Raw genomic sequence first — 21,825 nt, 5'->3', positions numbered from 1 at the left:
ACTGAGCTCCCAGCGGTGAGCAGCTGATGATTTCTGGCTCTCATCCCACATCTCAGCAGCGCCCAGCTAGGGGCTGAGCCAGCACCAGAGACCTTGGAGACTCCAGACAGAAAGATCTAGAAGGGCCTGGCGGCCACCAAGCATGGGGGGAGCTAGACGCTGGTCAGCGGGGCGGGACCAGTGCAGGCTCGGCCCACAGCCTTCCCTCTGCATCCCCAGGCTCTGCTTCAGGAGGGGCCAGGATCTCGGTCAAGCCCAAGTGTAATCAGCTGGCGAGACCAGCATGTCACGGTGCCCCGGGAATATTAAGTAATGTTTACAAGGGGATGACGCTGGGGGCGGGACGGCGGAGGTGAGAGGCGATCAACGTGCAGAACTCCTCCTCGGCTCGCACGGTGAGAAACGAGACGCCACGAGGCGCAGGGCGGCGAGGGGTGCAAAGCCGCCTCCTTGCTGATTCTGTTAATAGGATAAAGCAGCCTTGCAAACAAGAGCCCGGCCCCAGGAGGCCTGCGTTTGAGAGGATTTTAAAACCAGGCCAGGCCCTGCCAGGAGCGGCAGTGCTGGGTGAGCGAGGGCCGGAAGGCGGCTCAGGTCTGCCGCGCCGCTGGTGCTGCTTCCAAGGCGCTGCCTTCCGAGACTGCAAGAATTAAGTAATAATTGATTTGTTTTCACATTTTTTATTCATCAAAGACACACGGGACTGCTGGCTCAAGCTGATACCATTCGAGCCCCAAACTGGAGACCTAATGGGTGTTTTCCCATCGGCCCCGCCACACTGCCCTGTGCAAATGCAGCTTCCCCTTGGGAAACAACTAGTCCCACAAGGGGCAGGGAGAGTAACAGGCACCCCGAATCCTGGCCGGACTGAGGCCAGAGAACTCCAGCGGCTTGTGCAAGGTCACCCAGCGGACTGGCGGCGGGCAGAGGGGATGGCTGTCCTGGACGCACGTGGTCGGCAGTGGGCGTGGACACGGCGCTTGTGCTCAGTCCTCAGCTGTGTGACCCTGGCAGTGACGGAAGCTCTCTGAGTCCATTTTCCCCTCAGCAGAACGAAGCACGTGCTGTTGGGGGGTGGAGCACGCAGCCCCCAGCGGCCGTCCTCGTCTGACCCGTTCTTGTTCATGGTGCAGGCTCTGTTACCACGCGGGATACTGGTGAGAGTGGGGAGGAGGTCCAGCGCCTGCCTTCCAGGTGCTGCCAACAGCGCCGTCCTCCAGGGTGCTGGGTGCCACGTGCCAGGCTGTCGGAGACCTCCAGGTCACGTGGCTTCCCTCTGGGCAAACCTCAGAACACTGACGGCGCCTGCACTTGCGCAGTTCTCACTGAGCGGGCACTCCCCCAGCCCACAGAAATGTGCATGCTTTCAGCGGTCTCACCATCTGACGCCAGCATCGTCACCCCCGGAGAGAAACCCGAGCCAGCAGCAGCCTCCTCCCGCGCCCTGCTCTCCCTGTGGACACGCAGAGAAAGGGAACATGTCTGGCTTCTCCACTGGAGCACGCTGTTTGCAGTGCCACGCATGGCATGGCGTGTCAGGACGTCACTCCGTGGAATCTACATTTCTTTTTTTTTCTTTTCTTTTTTTTTTTTTTTTAAAGATAGGCAGAGTGGACAGTGAGAGAGAGAGAGAGACAGAGAGAAAGGTCTTCCTTTGCTGTTGGTTCACCCTCCAATGGCCGCCGCGGCTGGCGCGCTGCGCACCGCGCCGATGGCAGGAGCCAGGTGCTTCTCCTGGTTTCCCATGGGGTGCAGGGCCCAAGTACTTGGGCCATCCTCCTCTGCACTCCCTGGCCACAGCAGAGAGCTGGCCTGGAAGAGGGGCAACTGGGACAGAATCCGGCATCCCAACAGGGACTAGAACCTGGTGTGCCGGCGCCGCAAGGCGGAGGATTAGCCTGTTGAGCCACGACACCGGCCTGGAATCTACATTTCTAACAAGCTTCCCAGGAAGCTCTGGTGCGTGGGCCTGGGAAGGAAAACAATACGAGGCTGGACACTTCCGGTCACAGCTTCCTTCCTGGGTGTGCCCATCTCAGCAGCCTCACTGGGCAGCGCAGGCAACACTGAGGTGCAGGTGGGAGATGGGTGACTGTGGAAGTGGCTGGGCCGCTCTGGGAACTGGGCAGATTAACTGCAAGACAGTGTCACACAGGGGGGTTTGGTCTCAACTCGAAGACTTTAATGTACATTATACTCTTGGAAAAACATCTCCAAGGAAACAAGGCGAACCAGAAATCTTAACCAGCAGGGATTCTCATTCAAGAACCCGGCGTGAGCCCCAGAGGAAGGCGAGGACTCAGATCATGGCCCCAGTCTGGCAGGGCAGTGGGGCCTGTGTGCCTGGCCAGACGGAACTCCGCCCACACGGGAGGCTGGGCTTGCCTGCGGGCCTCTGGACAGCCGGGAACGTGGCTCCTGATGCCTGGCAGCCCCACAACGGGGCCGGCAGGACGCAGGCTGACCGGGCCATCTCCAGCACCAGAGGGGCAGAGAACCGCACCAGGGCCCCCGAGGTCTGCTCAGGGCAAGAACCTTTCTTTCTGCTGTGTTCAGGTCAACAGGAGCAGTCCTGGAGGTTCTGGGGACATCTGGGAGGGCTGCCAAGCTCTACTTCTGGGTCGGAGGCCGCAGGCAGGGGCCAAACCATGGTTAGGAGGTGAGCCGCTGGGGCCCGAGGCCAGGACACAGAGTTGACCACTACCGGTCAGACGAAGCCCCACTGTCCTCCCAGTGCAGGGCTCCTGGGAGCTGAGAGCCCACGAGCTGCCCTCGTCAGGGAGCGGCAGACTCTGGCTCGTCTCCCCATCTGACTTCACAGACCCCGGGCGCCTCGGCCTGGAGCACACACTTCCCAGCGGCAGGAGCGGAGCCGTGGCTGAGGCGGATCTCGGGAGCCACTCTAAGAGCCGGTCTGAAACTCAGTCAGGGTAGCACCGTGGCCAGGCTGACAGGGAACCCACAAATGTACCTCAAGCCTGGGAGACTCCTTGGCAAGGAAGGAACTTATTTATTGGTGACGGAGGGAACCGGCTCCATCTCTGCAGACCGGCAGGAGCACAGCCCTGGCTGTTCCAAGGACAGGAAGGGGCGAGCGGAGAGGCCAGGGCTGCGCCAGCGCCCCCGGTCAGCCAGTGCTGGTGCCCTCGGGGAGCTCCACCACCACCGGGGCACAGTCTTCAGGCTCCGCAGCAAAGTCCCAGCGGAACTTCTTGGTCAAGTGAGCCTGGAACTTCTCTGCCTTCTTTCTCAGGGCGGCATCCACAGCAGTGCTGCAGGCAGAGGAAAAGAAAACCTACAGAGAACAGAGGACCAGTCACTCTCCGAACACACAGGGGCCGGGAGAGCTGTGGAAATTTCCCCGTGTGTTCAGCCCTCCAGGCTGGCAGAGCAGCTGCTGCTGGCACAGGCCCAGGACACCTGCTGCGCTCCCCTTCCCACCCCACCCCCAACCAAGACAGAAGGTCCAAACCCCGCTGAGGTGCCGGGGCAGGACCGGAAGGGCAGAGCCACCCATGGCAGGAGGGCCAGCGGCACCATCACCCCAGCCTTGTCCCGGGGGGTCCACTGGGCAGCAGCTCAGAGGAAGAGGCAGCTGCCACGGCAGCTGGTGGTGAGAAGACCCCGGCGGCGAGGGTGTGTAAGTGCACGGGTCACACGAAGTCCCAGGCCCTAAGCCAGGAGCTCAACTGCTGCTCCAATCTCCTCAACCTGCCATGGGCTGCCGGTGTGAGGCTTCCACCCGCTTAAACGCCATCTCTCATGTCCAATTTCTTATTTAACTGTGGTAACAGACACAATGTTCACCATTTTAACCACTAAGCACACAGTCCAGTGGCGCTGAACATACTCCCACTGTTGGGCACCCATTCCACTGCCTGACCCCAGAACTTTACATCTTCCCCGTGGAAATTCCACCCCCATTAACCTGAGCTCGCTGATGTCTCCTCCGCAGCCCTGACACCCCCCACCCCAAGCTTGGCTATGAGGGTGACCCATCTATGAGGGTGACCCATCTATGGGGTGACCCTTCTATGAGGGTGACCCATCTATGGGGTGACCCATCTATGAGGGTGACCCTTCTATGGGGTGACCCATCTATGGGGTGACCCATCTATGAGGGTGACCCTTCTATGAGGGTGACCCATCTATGAGGGTGACCCCCATCTATGAGGGTGATCCATCTATGAGGGTGACCCCCCATCTATGAGGGTGACCCATCTATGGGGTGACCCATCTATGAGGGTGACCCTTCTATGAGGGTGACCCATCTATGAGGGTGACCCCCATCTATGAGGGTGATCCATCTATGAGGGTGACCCCCCATCTATGAGGGTGACCCATCTATGGGGTGACCCATCTATGAGGGTGACCCTTCTATGAGGGTGACCCATCTATGAAGGTGACCCCCCATCTATGAGGGTGACCCATCTATGAGGGTGACCCCCCATCTATGAGGGTGACCCATCTATGAGGGTGACCCCCCATCTATGAGGGTGACCCTTCTATGAGGGTGACCCATCTATGGGGTGACCCATCTATGAAGGTGACCCCCCATCTATGAGGGTGACCCATCTATGGGGTGACCCATCTATGAGGGTGACCCATCTATGAGGGTGACCCTTCTATGAGGGTGACCCATCTATGAGGGTGACCCATCTATGAAGGTGACCCCCCATCTATGAGGGTGACCCCCCATCTATGAGGGTGACCCATCTATGAGGGTGACCCATCTATGAGGGTGACCCTTCTATGAGGGTGACCCATCTATGAGGGTGACCCTTCTATGAAGGTGACCCCCCCATCTATGAGGGTGACCCATCTATGGGGTGACCCATCTATGGGGTGACCCATCTATGAGGGTGACCCTTCTATGAGGGTGACCCATCTATGAGGGTGACCCTTCTATGAGGGTGACCCATCTATGAGGGTGACCCTTCTATGAAGGTGACCCCCCCATCTATGAGGGTGACCCATCTATGGGGTGACCCATCTATGAGGGTGACCCATCTATGAGGGTGACCCCCCATCTATGAGGGTGACCCCCCATCTATGAGGGTGACCCATCTATGAGGGTGACCCATCTATGAAGGTGACCCCCCATCTATGAGGGTGACCCATCTATGAGGGTGACCCATCTAGGTGCTCGCGTAGGCAGAATTCTGTGACATCTGTCCTCACGGCCCATCCGCACTGCCACAGCACTGCAATCCCCTGCCTCTCCGCGGCTGAGCGATGCTGCCCCACGTGGCCAGCTCCGACCTTCACCGGCCGTGGACGCGAGGGCTGTGTGCGCCTCCGGCTGTGGGCCTGATGCTACTGTGAACTCAGGCGTGCAAACACGGGCTCTGCTCTCGCTTCTCTCGGGGGCAGCTCCCACGTGGGGTCACTTGGCACAGCCATTCTGGGCTTTGTTTTTTGAGGCGCCGCCACACTATTTTCCATAGCTGCTATGCCATCTTGCATTTCCACCAACAGTGCACAGAGCTTTCATTCTCCCAGGTCCTAGACAACGCCAGCTGTTACTGCTGTTTAGCTCTATCATGGGCCTGAGGTGAAGCTTACTGTGGTTTTTATTCGCGTCTTCCCACTGACGGTGACGTTGGGCACATGGGCCACGCCTAGGCCTATCTTCCTTGGTGAGTGCCTGGTTAAGCCCGCCGCCCCTTTTAACTGGGCTGCTGTTGCTGTTGAGGGACAGGAGGTCTTGACGCATTCTGGGTGTTAATCCCTACTTTGACATTCTCATAACGCAAACACTGGTGGGGGAGAGGAGCCCTTCTCTCCACGTCTGAAACCCCACTCCAGACTTCCCAGATCCCAGTCCCCTCTAAGGGTCTAGCAATCCCATTACTCCTTTTACCCCATCTTACTGATTGCAGCAAAGGTTTGGAGTATCTGAGTGAGAAGACTCTAGAATGCCTCTCGGAAGGAAGGGAGGCTGAAGAGAGGGAAGTGACTGGGCCGTGGCCGTCCAGCAGGCAAGGAAGGCGTGGTTTTCCCAGGCCACCCCCAGACGCGGGAGTGGGCCGCAGCTCTTTGATCCACAGCTGGTCCTCAGACCACCAAGGAAGGGTTCTGGGCTCCGGGGCCCCGCCCCGCTCTGGCGGGCTCGCAGCTGGTCCAGGCACAGCACTCTGCCAGCTGCTTCTCCCTCCTCCTGTCGGCAGCCTTGGAGCCACTCTGGGGGGCTGGTGGTGGCAGTGGCAGAGGCAAAGTGATGGGATGGGGGATGAGGAACAGAATTTGGCTTCCATAACTTGGGAACAGACAGGAGTGGGAAGTGTAGCCACAGCAAAGGGCAGATCGATAACTCATCAGAGGGACTGTGGGATCTCAGGGCAGCAGGGAAGCCAGCAGTTGGCCTGGCTGCAGGCAGCTAATGGACCCTGCCCTGGGGCAAGGCTGAATGCTGGGGGGGGCCTGGTATGGGTGCCAGGGAAACTTCATTCAAATGACATTGGCTCCGGAGGCCTGCACCCATGGGCATGACCCCAAAGGTGGTGGGGAACCTGCTAGGCTGAATAAGCACAAACCTCTTCCTGTTTCTTACACAGTAACCTGTACTTGTCTCTTGGTGGCCATGTAGAACAGCGGGCCACACGTGCTCAGGTCTCCCCTGTGCCTTGCTACGTGCCAGTGCTGTCCCTTCCCTCTGCTTTCTTCCCCTTCACCAGCTGGTTTCTACCTGTGACTCCAGCTCGGCTCAGATGGAACAGGCTGTTCCTCTGTGCTCCAACACCCAGGGATACCTGGATCATGGCCCCAGTCTCGTTTACTGTTGATCCTGCCCACAAGGCCCAAGGGCTCCGGCATAGCTCCCTGGCACACGGCGGGCAAGGGTGATGCATCAGGTGTTTAATGAACGGAAGAACAAAGACCACTGGTTCCTGGAAAACCTGTTTGTGCTTCTTTGCACAGTGCCTGACACCAAACCATGCTCGATGAGCTGATGTGCTGGAGAGAAGAGTTCATCCAGGGAGGGGGCAGCTTGGTTCCCAGGCCCCTGGTGCTGCCCTGGGACATGCCCGTCAGAAAGGCCCACGCTCAATGAACTGCTCTGTTTCCCCGCACTGGGCCTGGGCCTCCTGCACCGCATTCTCATGTGTGCTTGTACCAGCGATCCGTACCTTTAAGGGCAGGGAACGAGGCCCGACTAGCGTATCGTAATACATCACATTGCCCTGGGCCTGGCGAAGAATCAGGGAGCCCGGGGTGCTCCCTCACCACTGTGAATGAGACACAGGAACTGCTCCACATTTGGCAGTGGCCAGCAGTGCGAGGCTGGAAGGAGCTGGGCTCACATTCATCACCCACCCTCCCCACCCATCTTTCAAACACTGCGTGGAGTAAAATCAACTAGAGGCGGGTACAGCAGAAGCCTTCAGTCTAAAAAATAAGGCTTCTAATTTGAAAAGTGCTTGGTCCTTTTTAAAGAACCTGTCAGCTTACTCTTTACTACAAGCCGGGGAGGTAGGAGGACAGGAGATGACTGTTCCCACCGCACAGGCGAGGATGCCTGGAGTGCTGCGTCACGCGGCGGCACACGCCGAGCAGAACCCCGTCCAGCAGGGAGCTCAGTCCACTCCTTCCCCTCCGCGCCCCCTTGTCTTACAGAGGTACAGTCCCCTCTATGGCTGGCCTCAGCACTCCTATAGGGAGCCCAGCTGCTCTGGAGGCAGGCGCTCTGCAGGCCTCCAGGGCCCAGGGCATTGCCTAGGCTGACCTTTTTTTTAAAAAACAACAACAACAACAACAACAACAAAAAAAATCAACCTTATTTGGGCATAATATACACATAATTAAATTCACTCATTCACATGCAGCCACCACATGATAAACATAGAGGGTTTCCTTTCAGTATCTAGCTCTGAGCCTGAAGGCCCATACAGACTTGTGTAGCCATCACCCCAAAAAACTCCATACTGCTGCCCCTTAGCTGTCAAACCCTCCCCTCATACCTAGTCCCTGGCACCCACTGATGTATTTTTTTTTAAAGATTTATTTATGGGGCTGGTGCTGTGGTGTAGTGGGTAAAGCCACTGCCTGCAGTGCCAGCATCCCGTATGGGTGCTGGTTCAGGTCCTGGCTGCTCCACTTCCAATCCAGCTCTCTGCTGTGGCCTGGGAAAGCAGTAGAAGATGGCCCAAGTCCTTGGGCCCCTGCACCCGCGTGGGAGACCCAGAAGACGCTCCTGGCTTTGGATCAGCGCAGCTCTGGCCGTTGAGGCCAATTGGGGAGTGAACCACCAGATGGAAGACGACTCCCCCCGCCACTTCTTCTCTCTCGGTGTAACTCAAATAAATAAATCTTAAAAAAAAATAAAAGATTTATTTATTTGAAAGGCAGAGAGACAGAGAATTCCTCCATCCGTTGGTTCACTCCCCAAGTGGCCACAACAGCTAGACCTGGGCTGATCCAAAGCCAGAAGCCAGAAAGAAGCTTCCTCTAGGTCTCCCATGCGGGTGCAGAGGCCCAAGAACTTGGGCCATCTTCTACTGCTTTCCCAGGTTGTAGCAGAGAGCTGCATAAGAACTGGAATAGCCAGGACTCAAACAGGTGCTTATATGGGATACTGGTACTGCAGGCAGTGGCTCCACCTGCTACGCCATAGTGCCGGTCCTACTGATCTATTCTTGACCTCTTAATTTCACGTTTTAAAAGTCTCATAATTAGAATTCAGAAAAGGGGAGGTTTAAAAAGTAGTTAATTTCCAAGCAATAATTTATTCTCTGATTAATTTTATGACTTTTTCAGAAAAATTAATAATGATCTGCTTATTTTATCGATTAAAGTGAAATCCAGGGGCCAGTGCTGTGGCGCAGTGGGTTAAAGCCCTGGCTTGAAGTACTGGCATCCCATATGGGCACCAATTCTAGTCCCAGCTGTTCTACTTCCAATCCAGCTCCCTGCTGTGGCCTGGGAAAGCAGTAGAAGATGGCCCAAGTCCTTGGGCCCCTGCACCCATGTGGGAGACCTGGAAGAAGCTCCTGGCTCCTGGCTCTGGATTGGCACAGCCCCAGCCGTTGTGGCCATCTGGGGAGTGAACCAGTGGATGGAAGACCTCTCTGTCTCTGCCTCTCTCTGTAACTCTCTTTCAAATTAAAAACAAAAAACCTTTTTTTTTTTTTTTAAAAAGTGAAATCCAGTGAACTTTTTTTTTTTTTAAATTTTTGACAGGCAGAGTGGACAGTGAGAGAGAGACAGAGAGAAAGGTCTTCCTTTTTGCCGTTGGTTCACCCTCCAATGGCCGCCGCGGCTGGCGCGCTGCGGCCGGCGCACCGCGCTGATCCGATGGCAGGAGCCAGGTGCTTCTCCTGGTCTCCCATGGGGTGCAGGGCCCAAGCACTTGGGCCATCCTCCACTGCACTCCCTGGCCACAGCAGAGAGCTGGCCTGGAAGAGGGGCAACTGGGACAGGATCGGTGCCCTGACTGGGACTAGAACCCGGTGTGCCGGTGCCGCAAGGCGGAGGATTAGCCTAGTGAGCCGCGGCGCCGGCCAACATTTTTCAATATGGCTGAGAAATGAATCAACTTAATGTTGGCAGACGAATCCTGGATATTTAAAAAATACTTCTGCAATGGGATGATAACATTTGGTGAACAAATGGATTACTCCAAACAAGCACCCTCATTAGGTGTTTTTCTTCAAATTATATATAATTTTTTTAAAAAGATTTATTTATTTATTTGAAAGTCAGAGTTACACAGAGAGAGGAAAGGCAGAGAGAGGGAAAGAGGTCTTCCACTGATGGTTCACTCCCCAATTGGCCGCAACGGCCGGAGCTGTGCGATCCAAAGCCAGGAGCTTCTTCCGGGTCTCCCATGTGGGTGCAGGGGCCCAAGGACTTGGGCCATCTTCTACTGCTTTCCCAGGCCACAGCAGAGAGCTGGATCAGAAGTGGAGCAGCTGGGTCTCGAACTGGTGCCCATATGGGATGCCGGTGCTTCAGGCCATGGCATTAACCTGCTGCGCCACAGCGCCGGCCCCTCAAATATATATGATTAAAACTTTAATCATTAAGCCTGTGTATTAAAATTTTTAAAGTACTTTAGTCATAAACAGAGTCTTTTAAAATTCAAGTTGAACATACTGAGTTCAAGTCAGGTCGCCTTGAGAAAGCCAGAACATCAAGTTAGACAGCCAAGTCCCTACCTTAGCCTATTTTTTTTTTAGTTAGAACAGAAATGAAATTTCTGATTTTTTTTCAATTCCCAAATGATTATTCAATTTAGAGTGAAACTACCCACAGGTAAAACACTTTCCACTTGCAGCAGAAAGTGGTGATAAAATCAAGACCATCGCTTCACAACGACCTGAAAAGCAGCAGGAATACTGTTTTCTGAGTCAGTCAGTTTAAAGAATTTGGGCTGGGGGCTGGTATTGCTGCCTTTGACACCTGCATCTATATCAGAGTGCCGGTTCAGTTCAAGTCCTGGCTGCTCCACTTCCGATCCAGTGCCCTGCTAATGCGCCTGGAAAAGCAGCAGGGGATGGCCCAGTACTTAGGTTCTTGCTACCCACATATGAGCCCCAGATAGAGTTCCAGGCTTCTGGCTTTGGCCTGGACCAGCCTCCACTGCTGTAGCCATTTGGGGAATGAGCCAGCAGAGGGACGATCTCTGTCTCTCCCTCTTTCCTGACACTCTGCCTTTCAAATAAAATCGTAAAAACACCAAAGAATTGAGATGTTCACACGCTGGGCTCTAATCATATGTGGGGGGTCCAATACAGACTGTAGATTCCAAAGCTTAGCCTTGCCATCCACCTATTACCTCTGCTGACCTTGGACAAAATTATGTGACCTCTCTGAGCCTGTTTCCTGTACAACTTCTAGCATCGCAGTGAGGCCTAAATGAGAGAACACACATAAAGCATGCCAAGGTGATAGCTGATAGCAGGTAGGGTAGGAGGCCATCACAGCTGGTGTGAGGATAAAAATACTCCAGCCATTACTGTCAGAGTCAGTGTTTCCCCTGGAGAGTCACAGATGGACACGGTCATCTGGAACACTGGCAAGAAATGCAGCTGGAAAATGCCTATGGCCTATTGTGGCTAAACGGGTAGTAAAGAGAGGAAAGCAGGTTACAGGCTGTACACTGAAATGCTACGCAAGTGGCTATACAAACTCTCACTTTGTACAGAACTCACCCTAACATACTATTAAATGCAGATTATCCTCTCATTGGTTTTAAATGAATTATGATGACTTAAGTTGCTTTAAATAAAAAAAAAAAAAACCTATCTATTTTTGTAAAACAACATTTACTCAAGCTAAATCCAAGGGATTTGTAAAACCAGTGGCATCTATTCAAAAGGGCCTCACATAGCAAAGTGAAAAAAAAAAAAATGGTTGAGGCCATTACATGGCTGATTTTACCCATGCTAATGTGGCTGTCTTTAAAAGCTTACATACATGGGGCCAGCACTGTGGCGTAGCGGCTGAAGCCACCACCTGCAGTGCCAGCATCCGTATGGGTGCCGGTTTGGATCCTGGCTGCTCCACTTCCAATCCAGCTCTCTGCTATGTCCTGGGAAAGCAGTGGCAGATGGCCCAAGTGCTTGGGCCCCTGCACCCCTTTGGGAGACCCAGAGGAAGCTCCTGGCTCCTGATTGGTGCAGACCCGGCCATGTGGCCATCTGGGGAGTGAACCAGCAGGTAGAAGACCTTTCTCTCTCTCTGCCTCTGCCACTCTGCTCTGCCTTTCAAATAAATAAATAAATCTTTAAAAAAAAAAAAAAAAAAAAAAAAAGCACATGTCCTGGATTTCTCTAAATAATGATATGGTAAAAAGTCCAAAACAGAATTTTCCAACCATCAGCTCTGCACCACCCACCTGGGTATCTAGCAATCCAGCTGGGCCTTTTCTGCTTTGTAGATCATTGCTGGCAACAAAGCCTGGGCAGTCAGAGCTCAGCTGCTGGTTGTGCTGACGGCGGAAGGGACAGCCAGCAGCACTGTGGCCCTCCTGTGTGCGACAGCACTGGCTCACGTCACGAGGGGAGCACATCATTCTTTGGGCACAGCCACTGCCAGAGACAAGTTAACAGGCTGACGCCTGCTCCCGCAGCTCCACAGCCTGGAACGGGGGGATTACCCCACGAGGAAGAATCAGAGACTTAATTCTCTATCAAGAACCGATAAAAGGGCCGGCGCCGCGGCTCCAGCTCAATAGGCTAATCCTCCGCCTGCGGTGCCGGCACACCGGGTTCTAGTCCTGCTAGGGGCACCGGATTCTGTCCCGGTCGCCCCCCTTCCAGGCCAGCTCTCTGCTGTGGCCCAGGAGGGCAGTGGAGGATGGCCCAAGTCCTGCACCCCATGGGAGACCAGGAGAAGCACCTGGCTCCTGCCTTTGGATCAGCGTGGTGCACTGGCCGCGGCAGCAGCCATTGGAGGGTGAACCAAAGGCAAAGGAAGACCTTTCTCTCTGTCTCTCTCTCTCACTGTCCACTCTGCCTGTCAAAAAAAAAAAAAAAAAGAACCAATAAAAGGACAGTTTTAACTCGTGAACTGGAATATACCAGGTACAAGGTGTCAGCTTGCCTGGCTCATCCACAGGGCCTGCACGAGTCCTACAACTGCCACAGCTCGCGGCCAGCGTCCTGCTCACAGGGACTCTCCCAGCAGTGCCCCGGCTGCAGGAAAGTGGTCTGGCCCCCAGGCCCTGCCGGCGTCTCCACCGCAGTCAGTCACTGTGTTCAGTAACACTGGGGCAGAAGTACAGGCAGGAAACCAGGACTCGGGCTGGGCACACATCCTGATTTCCTCGTACTAGCTGTGTGAGATCAGATACATAATCAACCTCTCTGAGTTGCTTTTCTCATTTGTAAAACAGGAACAATCCCTCCTGCCCTCCCGGGTTCCAGAGATTAAATGAGGGGACACATCTATCATGATACACATGACGCCTGCTACCCAACAGGCATTAACGAGCGCTCACTGGTTCCTTCTCTTAGCCGCAGTGGGAGTGGGAGGTTAAGTGAACTGTCACGTTATACGGGCAGGGGGGTCTCACATCGTATGGAAACTTAGAACTGGTCACTTTGGTCTCTTCTGTACATAAGACAAAGTTACAAAACATGAGTGACAGAGGCTGTCCCAAGTACAAAAAGGAAACTAATCTGTTTGCACAGGGAGGAAATAGCACAGGATGAAGATTGTGAGTTGTTTGAAGCTTCTTCCCTAATTACCACTCATAATGAAAATTTAATTGCCAAGTTAAAAGCAAATTCCACTTTTTCTGTCAGAATCTCCGCAGAAACTGGCACATTTTGTTTGAACAGGAAATCAAAGTTACTTTAATGCTTAAATGAGATCTAAGGAGCTGCAGATGTTTCCCTGGGAATAACAAGCTTCCACTCTCTGCCCTGCTGGGTGGCAGCAAACGCAGCTACGGGAGGACGGAAAGCTGTTCTGAGCTGAGTAACCACAAGAGCGGAGGGGGTTCAAATTGCAAGAAGCCCAGTGCCAGGCCCTCTGGAGGCAAGGCGGGAGGGGGTCCACAGAGTGTCTCTGGTGGAGGAATCGACAACGGAAATGGAGAGGGATGCCCAGGAAGCATCACAAGTGAAGGAACTGACGTTAAGAAACCTGTGGGTCACAGGAGCCTAGCAAGAGATCAAGAGGGAAGCTCCAGAGGCTGCTTCTGCACCCTTGCCTCCCCTCTGGCCCCGGAGGTCAGCCACAGCTGCTCACCTGCAGGGTGCTGGTGAGGAAGTTGTCCTGGGAGACGATGTCCACAAAGAAGTCGGCAGGGATCTCGCCGAGCTGGTGGTACAGGATGGAGATGAGGTTGACGTAGAGGGCATGGTGCTTCACCATGGCTGCCTCGGACCGGCACAGGAGGTTCAGGAGCCGCTTCCAGTGCTCGAATGCCTCGTACACATTCCCCAGCAGGAAGCACACAAAGGCAAACTGGAGTTCACCTGGAAGATGCAGAGGAAAAATGACCCCAAGGGCCAGGAGTGCCAGCAGACGCCACTGCACGCCCTTCACAAGGTCAGTTCCACCGGACCTCAGCAAGGGAGGATGGCGTTTTATCCCTGTCACTCCCACAAGCCTCGTCTGGGATTCAGCATACAGAAGGTGCTAAGTGACCTGAAAGACCAAAGTGTGGCTTTAAGTTTCTGTAAAATCAAACTGTAAGAGAAGAGGGATTCCTATCTCTGCTGGCATTTTTAAACTTGACAAAATGTGTCAATGGAGGGCCGGCGCCGTGGCTCACTTGGTTAATCCTTCGCCTGCAGCACCGGCATCCCATATGGGCGCCGGGTTCTAGTCCCGGTTGCTCCTCTTCCAGGCCAGCTCTCTGCTGTGGCCCAGGAAGGCAGTGGAGGATGGCCCAAGTGCTTGGGCCCTGCACCCGCATGGGAGACCAGGAGGAAGAACCTGGCTCCTGGCTTCGGATCGGCGCAGCACGCTGGCCGTAGCGGCCATTTTGGGGGGTGAACCAATGGAAGGAAGACCTTTCTCTCTGCCTCTCTCTCCCACTGTCTAACTCTGTGTGCAAAAAGAAATGTGTCAATGGATACTATGCCAAGTAGATCCCACACCGGGATGCCCTCAGGTTACTAGTTCAGCATGTTCAAGGCAAAGCTGCCCAAGCCTGATGCTCCCGGGGCTGAAGTGAGATGATGGGCCCTGTGTGGCCCTGGCTGTGGCTCTAACGAGCTCCCCAGGTGACTCCGATGCAGATGACCCTGCTCCAAGGTCAGGGAAATGCTGCATTCCACCAGACACCCCTCAGCCCCACTCCATAAGGTGATCGGGGAGGTGCTATGTGCTTCCTTTTCTAGATGAGGTCAAGGCCTGCACACAGTCACACATCTAATGCTTCACAATCAGTACAATGGGACGTGAAAGCAGATTCTCCATCGGGTGGGGACAGTTCCAGAGACTCCCAGAACAGGAAGACTCAGGAGGACTTATTCCAGATCATTTTTGTTTGTTTAATCACAGGGCTCTGTGCCCGACTCTCGAGCAGCTTGGTGGCTAAGAGCATGGGCTCTGTCACCAAACTGCCTGAACTCAAACCTTAGCGCCACTTCCTAGCACCTGTGTGGCCTTGGCGGCATGCACACAAGTGGGCCGTGAGAAGAACAGACGCACTCACCACCAAGTACCTTTCACTACATAGCATCTGAGCTCTGTCACCCCCTCAGAGACCTGAACAACTAGATTCCCGTCCCTAAGCTTGGAGAACGAAGTTTGATTTGTGTGAGTGGCTACCTGGTCTAGATATTCTGGACATCTGACCAATATTTTCAAAGTATAATCAAATTTTCTTTCTAAAATTGAGGTTAATGATTTGCTTCTGCAGTTGGCTTTTCCTGATCAGTTTGTGAAACTTCTTTGCATTTAGGGAATTTACTTGAATGCATCCATTTCTAGTATCATTTAAAAATAAATTATGGGAGACAGTGCTGTGGCATAGCGGGTTAAGCCGCTGCCTGCAATGCAGACATCCCATATGGGCGCCAGTTTGACACCCAGCTGCTCCTCTTCCAATCTAGCTCTCTGCTATGGCCTGGGAAAGCAGCAGCCGATGGCCCAAGTCCTTGAGCCCCTGCACCCACTTGGGAGACCCAGAAGAAGCTCCTGGCTCCTGGCTTCATTTCAGCACAGCTCTGGCCATTACTGCCAACTGGGGAGTGAACCAGCAGATGGAAGACCTCTCTCTCTCTCTCTTTCTCTGTGTAACTCTGACTTTCAAATAAATAAATAAATATTTAAAAATAAATAATTATGACATCAGAAATCATTTCAAAGAGCTGAAAAATATAAAGTTAACATTGTAAAAAAGCTTTTCACAAGATAATATTCTGAAGAATTGAAATGTTTAACAGGTAGAAAACAGGGTTTCTATTTAATTTCAAGCTGGAATTTCAAATGTTCCTTACTAGATGAAAATACTAGGGAATGCAATCATTTGCACTCATTAAAATGTCCCATATATCAGCTGAGTCAATGATGACAAATCCTTTATTCAAATTCCTCATCAGTCTTCCAGTAGGAAGATATGCAAATTAGCTGGACAATTTGTAAAAAAAAATACATACATATATATATATTTAAACAGCTGTTTAGGATGTGACAAATGTTTGCTGTTATTAGCATTGAAAAAATAGAAACCAGAAGCCACTTTCCAATCACCCAGCTGGCAGTGGCCTTTGCTGACCAGCCACACTCAGTGCTGTCGCAGGTGACGGGTGGCAGCCTCCGACCCCCGGTCTGCACACCCAACACCCAGCACTTTGAACCCCAAACTTATGCGTTAAGTACCACAAGAGGGTTCATCAGGCAACAGTTATAATAGAGAGAGGAAGACAAAGTTCATCAACAGAAAATTGGTTGGGAACTGCAGAACATCAAGTAGCCACTGTACTCAGTGACCTGGGAAAGCAGAAAACAAAGGATTTTAATCCTGTTTTTGTAAAAAGTCACATACAAACCTAAACACAATGGAATTTTTAAAAGAGTAAAAGGAACCACACAGAAAGACAAAAAATGAAATGAAATAAACAGAGATGAACAGATGAAAAAGGAATATAAACACATCAAAATAAAAAATGGTTATTTCTAGGCGATGGGATAGGAAATGAAGTTAATTTTGTTCTATGATGAACATATATTTGTAACAACGGGGAAAGCAATAGCAAAAACCATAATAGTTTTTTTTACAAAGGCAGTGGCCTGGTGTTGGCTAGCAAGGTGAGTAACATCCTGCAGGTCAGGCGACACTGAGGAAGCAGGAACAAAGGTCTAGCCTAGGAACCAAGAGCCCAGGGCTCCGGTCCCAGTTTGACCACTTAGTTGGCCGAGCCTTCTCCCTATAGGGCTGGGTCATCAGTGGTTCCCAAACACAGGAACACCAGCACCAGGTTCACCTAGAATGTTTATTAGGTACCCAGACGAAAAGATCAATTACTGGAACCCTACTCCCAGTCTCCAATCAAAACCTTCAGCGTTAAGAGTAAGATACCTCTGGGCCGGCGCCGCGGCTCACTAGGCTAATCCTCCGCCTTGCGGCGCCGGCACACCGGGTTCTAGTCCCGGTCGGGGCACCGATCCTGTCCCGGTTGCCCCTCTTCCAGGCCAGCTCTCTGCTGTGGCCAGAGAGTGCAGTGGAAGATGGCCCAAGTGCTTGGGCCCTGCACCCCATGGGAGACCAGGAGAAGCACCTGGCTCCTGCCATCGGATCAGCACGGTGCGCTGGCCGCAACGCGCCAGCCGCGGCGGCCGTTGGAGGGTGAACCAACGGCAAAAGGAAGACCTTTCTGTCTCTCTTGCTCACTGTCCACTCTGCCTGTCAAAAAAAAAAAAATTAAAAAAAAAAAAAAAAAAAGAGTAAGATACCTCTGTACCAGGGGAATACTGTGTGAGTCTGTCTCCTGGACAGGTTTAAACCCCGTACACTACTGAATCAGACGTACCCCTACTGACATTCTCCCCCGCCCACTGGCACACAGCCGCGCTCCTTCTCACCAAGCACGTCCTGGGGGCTGCTGGGGAACTGCTTGCCGAGCACCGTCTCCAGGGCATAGCTCAGGTCCATGCTGTGCCTGGTTATCTCTGCCGGTGTGGCCCCTGCCGGGAACATCTGCGTGGGCAGCTCTGAGAAGCGGATCTCTGTCCCGGCTCTGGGCTTCATCTCGGGCAGCCGGGCCAGGCCCTCCTGGTAGCTTTTACACTCTGTGCCACAGTGGGGCAGATTCTGGCCCACCCGGTCCTTGGTGTGCTTCATGGCGAGCACGGGCAGCACGTCTGAGAAGGCACAGATCTGCCGGCTCTCAGGCTGCAGCTTCTCCACGGTGGCCTCACTGATGAAGGAGGTGAGTGAGATCCACTTCTTAAGTGTGGCATAGGGGTAAGGTCCCAGGAACTGGTCCAGCTCTTGGAGATTGGCCCTCATGGCTTCCACTTCGGCCTCTGGGGCTGGGGACAGGTCCACCTCTTCCCGGACTGTGTTCCAGCGCAGCACAGTCAGCCCCCGCTGCTGCAGGCTAAGGAAGAAGCCCATACGAGGGCCCACCTCCCTGGGATTGGCCTTGTCCACAGCGCTGTAGTGTAGGAAGTGGATGCCCGGTGGGATCATCTTCACGCCCCGGAACTTAGGCCCCACCTCCCAGGAGTTGTAGTCAATGCCAAACTCTGTCCCCTTGGGCATGTTCAGGATAACCACAGTGGCCCCTTCAAAGAAGAGGCACTTGGCTAACTCGGGATCCATCTGCATGGCAGCCATTGGGCCAACGGCGGGTGACCGAAAGGAACCCCTTCCTTCTTGTCCTCCAGAACAGCTGAAAGAGAAGGACATCAGAGCGAATGAGAAGTCGCAAGGAGGATGCTGGGCGTTCTCCACGTGCCAGGCATCGGGTCAGACCCTGACACAATCACCTCCCCGATCCTGACGCCCTGCATCTGTCTTACAGACAAGGAACCTGACAGGAGACAGAAGGGCATTTTTGCATTTTGATTGAACAAACAAGAGCATTCACTTGACAGCTAACGAAAAGTGGAATGTCCCAGGGCATTAAGGACCCCAGTCAGCAACCATGTACCCCCCTGCAGGCCAGCGTTCTCTCTGCTGTCCACTTGGATCTACTCCCCATCTCTCTTACAACAGAGGATGAGGGTAGAAAAGGCCTGGACGGTTCATCCTCAAATACTCCTGAATCATCTTGAACTATAATCCTGCCTCAAACCTGGCGCCGGAGTCCCAGAGGGTTTGAGAAGGATTAAGTCAAGGACACACGGAGTTCCCGTCGGCACCTAAAATTCACAAAAGGCTGGCGGAGCGGAAGCTTTTCAACCCCAAATCCCTTCTTCACTCATTAAAAACCCGAACTCCAAGGAGTGAGACAACCTCCTGAAGGGCCTGCAACCAGGGGCAGCTCTGGTCATTCCTCCAGGACGGATTTGGGAGGCAGGGCTGACCCAGGACAGGTACAGAGAAGAGAAAGCGCTAGAACACCTGCCCCTCCTTCACCTGCCTCTGTCCTACCGTGGGGACGCTGGCAAACCGCCGCAGGCACAAGCTGCCTCTGTGCCTCCAACAGTGGCTGCAGCGCAACTGATTCAAACCCACCAACTGCCTGATCTGGCCCTAGGAGGCCCACCTACTACTCAACCCAACACATACTCCCTGAGCGCCTGCACTGGGCCCCAGAAGAAACACCCAGCATAGTAGCTAGTGCCCTTCCGCTGCTGCCAGTGTCGCCAGACAACCCAATAAGACATCACAAGTCCCCAGAAAACTCGGCCTCCTGTTTCCCTCTGTCCACACTTTCAACACTCCAAGAGCACAGAAAGGAAGCCCAGCCCCTTTCCAAGAACGCCAGGGCTATTTTATCACTACTATAAAGGACTCTGCAAATCCGCTTTTTTTTTTTTTAAAGTTCAAAATGGGTTAAGAAATCAACTGAGAAGGTCTCAACCGGCACCCCTTTTCTTAAGTGAAAGGAACAGAACTGATAGGATGTCCGACTGCTACGTCATGAGCAGTGAGGACAAGCACTGTTTGCTAAAGCTTTAGGTGCTGGGCGGACACTTAGTTGGCGGTGACACGGGACGTATTTGTTACAGCAGGGCCACAGGAAGCTCGACAGCCACTGTTCCGAATAACTCGTACGTTCGCCTTCCCCACGCCAGCCCTGAACTCAGAAAGTTCTCCCTGAGCGTTTGCCGAATACACGGAAACCCCGCGAAGGCCAAGTGCGCCCCAGCCGGCTTCCCCGCCCCTGCGCGGCCTCCCGGAGCCCCAGCAGCGGCTGGCACGCGGCCTGGCCCAGAGCTGGTGCCGCCGGGCGAAGGAACTCTGCACCCCAACAACCCGTCTCAGGGCCGGGGCTCTGAGCAGACCGCCGCGGCCACCACTCCCCGCCACACCTGACACCGTCCGCGGGGCTTCCCGGCTGGCTCCAGGGAGCCCTCAGGGCTGGCCGGGCGCCGTCGGGTCCCTGCGCGCCGGCCACCCGGGCCTCTCGGGCCCGCAGCTCAGGTTCGCCTCCCCCGCTGAGCCAGTCGGCTCCCCCCGGGCCATGCTGCACGCCTGGCGGACGGCTGTCGCCCCCACGACGCTCGCGGCCGTCTGCACCCCGGCGTTCGCTAGACGCTCGGCCGGCTACAGCGCGCAGCCCAGGACCAGCGCCCGGCGCCCCGGCGGCGGCGGCTCAGCAGGGCCTCGCGAGGCCCACCCCGGCGAGGGGGAGCCAGCGCAGGGCGTGCCGCGGTTCCGAGCCGAGGAGACGGGCGCGCTGGCCACGGGCACAAAAAAATCACAGGAGGGAAAAAGAGGACAGAAGGCCGCACTCACCGCCCGCAACCTCGGGTACCGCGGAAACGCACCGGAAGTCCTCCCGCTGGGGCGCCGGTCGGGCGCGACCGAGAAAGCGGCCCCCTGGAGTCCTCGGTCGCGGGAAGAACGGCCCGGGCCTACAGGTTCCGTGCGGTCGAATGTTGTCTTCCGCGGCTCGTACCTTCTCCTTTTAGCTCTTGCATCTTGGAAAACAATGGTCCTGAAGCTGTACATTTTCTATCCCCTTCCCAGGACAAATCCACGAACCTAGTCCTTTGCTTTGGTGACCAGGACTGTAGGATTTAGGCGAAAAAGGGAGGCAGGGGCGCGGGAACAGCATCAGAGAACCTGGACTTTCTGGAGCTTGTTTTTGGAGGATGTCCCAGGAGAGCTTGTCTTGGGGGACAGTACTCGGAGGGGACCCCACACCGCAGACAAGGCGCAGTTCAAGCTGCAGGAAGCCCGTCTGAGGGGTGGGTGTTGTGGCACCGGGACAACCATGTACCAAACCAGAGTGCCTGTGTCGAATTCCAGCCCTGGACGTGTGAGTCAGCTTCCTGCTGCTGCTCCTCCACGGAGGCAGCAGGTGAGGGCTCAAGTGCTTGGGTCCCTGCCACCTCACAGGGAGACCTGGATGGAGTTCCTGGCTCCTGGCTTTGGCCTGGCCCAGCTCTGGCTGCCGTGGGCATTTGGGAAGTGAACCAGCGGGTGGGGGCTCTATCTGTCTCTGTGTGCATGTGTGTGTCTTTCTCTCGCTATCTCTCGATGAAAAATAAATTCAGGGGCAGGCTTTTGGCGCCATGGTTAAGACACCATTTGGGAGGGGCCGGTGCCGTGGTACAGAGGGTTAGTCCTCCACCTGCGGCACTGGCATCCCATACAGGCACTGGTTCTAGTCCGGGCTGCCCCTCTTCCAGTCCAGCTCTCTGCTCTGGCCTGGGAAAGCAGAAGATGGCCCAAGGCCTTGGGCCCCTGCAGCCATGTGGGAGACCAGGAAGAAGCTCCTGGCTCCTGGCTTTAGTCGGCCCAGCTCTGGCCATTGTGGCCATCTGGGGAGTGAACCAGTGGATGGAAGACCTCTCTCTTTGCCTCTGCCTCTGCCTCTCTGTAACTCTTTCAAATAAATAAATCTTTAAAAAAGATAAAGTGAAAATAAATACAACTTTTAAAAAAGAAACCAGTTTGAATCGGAGCTTCATGGTCAAGCTGCACTTTCTTCATCATACTAAATTCTGCATCCGGGGAGGAGTTGGGTCACGTACGAAGATGTCTGTTGCGTACATGTGAGAGCAGGAGGGGCCTCCCCTCCTCTTTCGCTGCATCTCAGTGCTCACACCCAGGCTGCGAGAGCACTGGCAGACTGCTTCTCAGGTCGGGTTCGGGGACGGCACCGTCCCACTCTCCTCTACTTGAGGCTGACTAATGGGTAGCACCCCGGGCAGACGGACCCCAGCCTCAGGCAGTCCTGGCCGCCTGGTAGCCTTAGCCAGAGACTCAGCCCCGGTCCTGGTCAAGGTCCACTTCCGGTC

General features: G+C 54.4%; 1 protein-coding gene across 2 annotated transcripts; it reads right to left on the bottom strand.

The window, feature by feature from the left end:
* Positions 1–678: 678 nt before the first annotated feature.
* AAR2 (AAR2 splicing factor) lies at positions 679–20,415 on the bottom strand. 2 transcript variants are annotated; one of them, XM_062204142.1, is made up of 4 exons: positions 20,315–20,415; positions 17,488–18,299; positions 13,699–13,928; positions 679–3,295 (listed from the first exon to the last, which is right to left on the bottom strand). In XM_062204142.1, the coding sequence occupies exons 2-4, from the start codon at positions 18,242–18,244 to the stop codon at positions 3,128–3,130; spliced, it is 1,155 nt and encodes a 384-aa protein (XP_062060126.1). In that variant the 5' UTR covers positions 18,245–18,299; positions 20,315–20,415; the 3' UTR covers positions 679–3,127. The 2 variants fall into 2 exon arrangements, with proteins under 2 accessions (XP_062060126.1, XP_062060127.1); XM_062204143.1 differs by lacking the exon at positions 679–3,295 and adding an exon at positions 12,602–13,610.
* Between the last annotated feature and the right edge of the window lie 1,410 nt (positions 20,416–21,825).

Source organism: Lepus europaeus, chromosome 10 (genome assembly GCF_033115175.1).
Source record: "Lepus europaeus isolate LE1 chromosome 10, mLepTim1.pri, whole genome shotgun sequence".
NCBI classification, from domain to species: domain Eukaryota; kingdom Metazoa; phylum Chordata; class Mammalia; order Lagomorpha; family Leporidae; genus Lepus; species Lepus europaeus.
The sequence above is the reverse complement of the archived record's forward strand: the minus strand, read 5'-3'. Positions and strand labels throughout refer to the sequence as shown.

Coding starts and splice junctions, on each gene's coding strand:
- AAR2 (XM_062204142.1), bottom strand. CDS start 18,244: ATGGCTGCCATGCAGATGGATCCCGAGTTAGCCAAGTGCCTCTTCTTT. Junction 13,929..17,487: donor CAGCCCCCAGGACGTGCTTG/GTGAGAAGGAGC, acceptor TGCATCTTCCAG/GTGAACTCCAGTTTGCCTTT. Junction 3,296..13,698: donor TCCTCACCAGCACCCTGCAG/GTGAGCAGCTGT, acceptor TGTTCTCTGTAG/GTTTTCTTTTCCTCTGCCTG.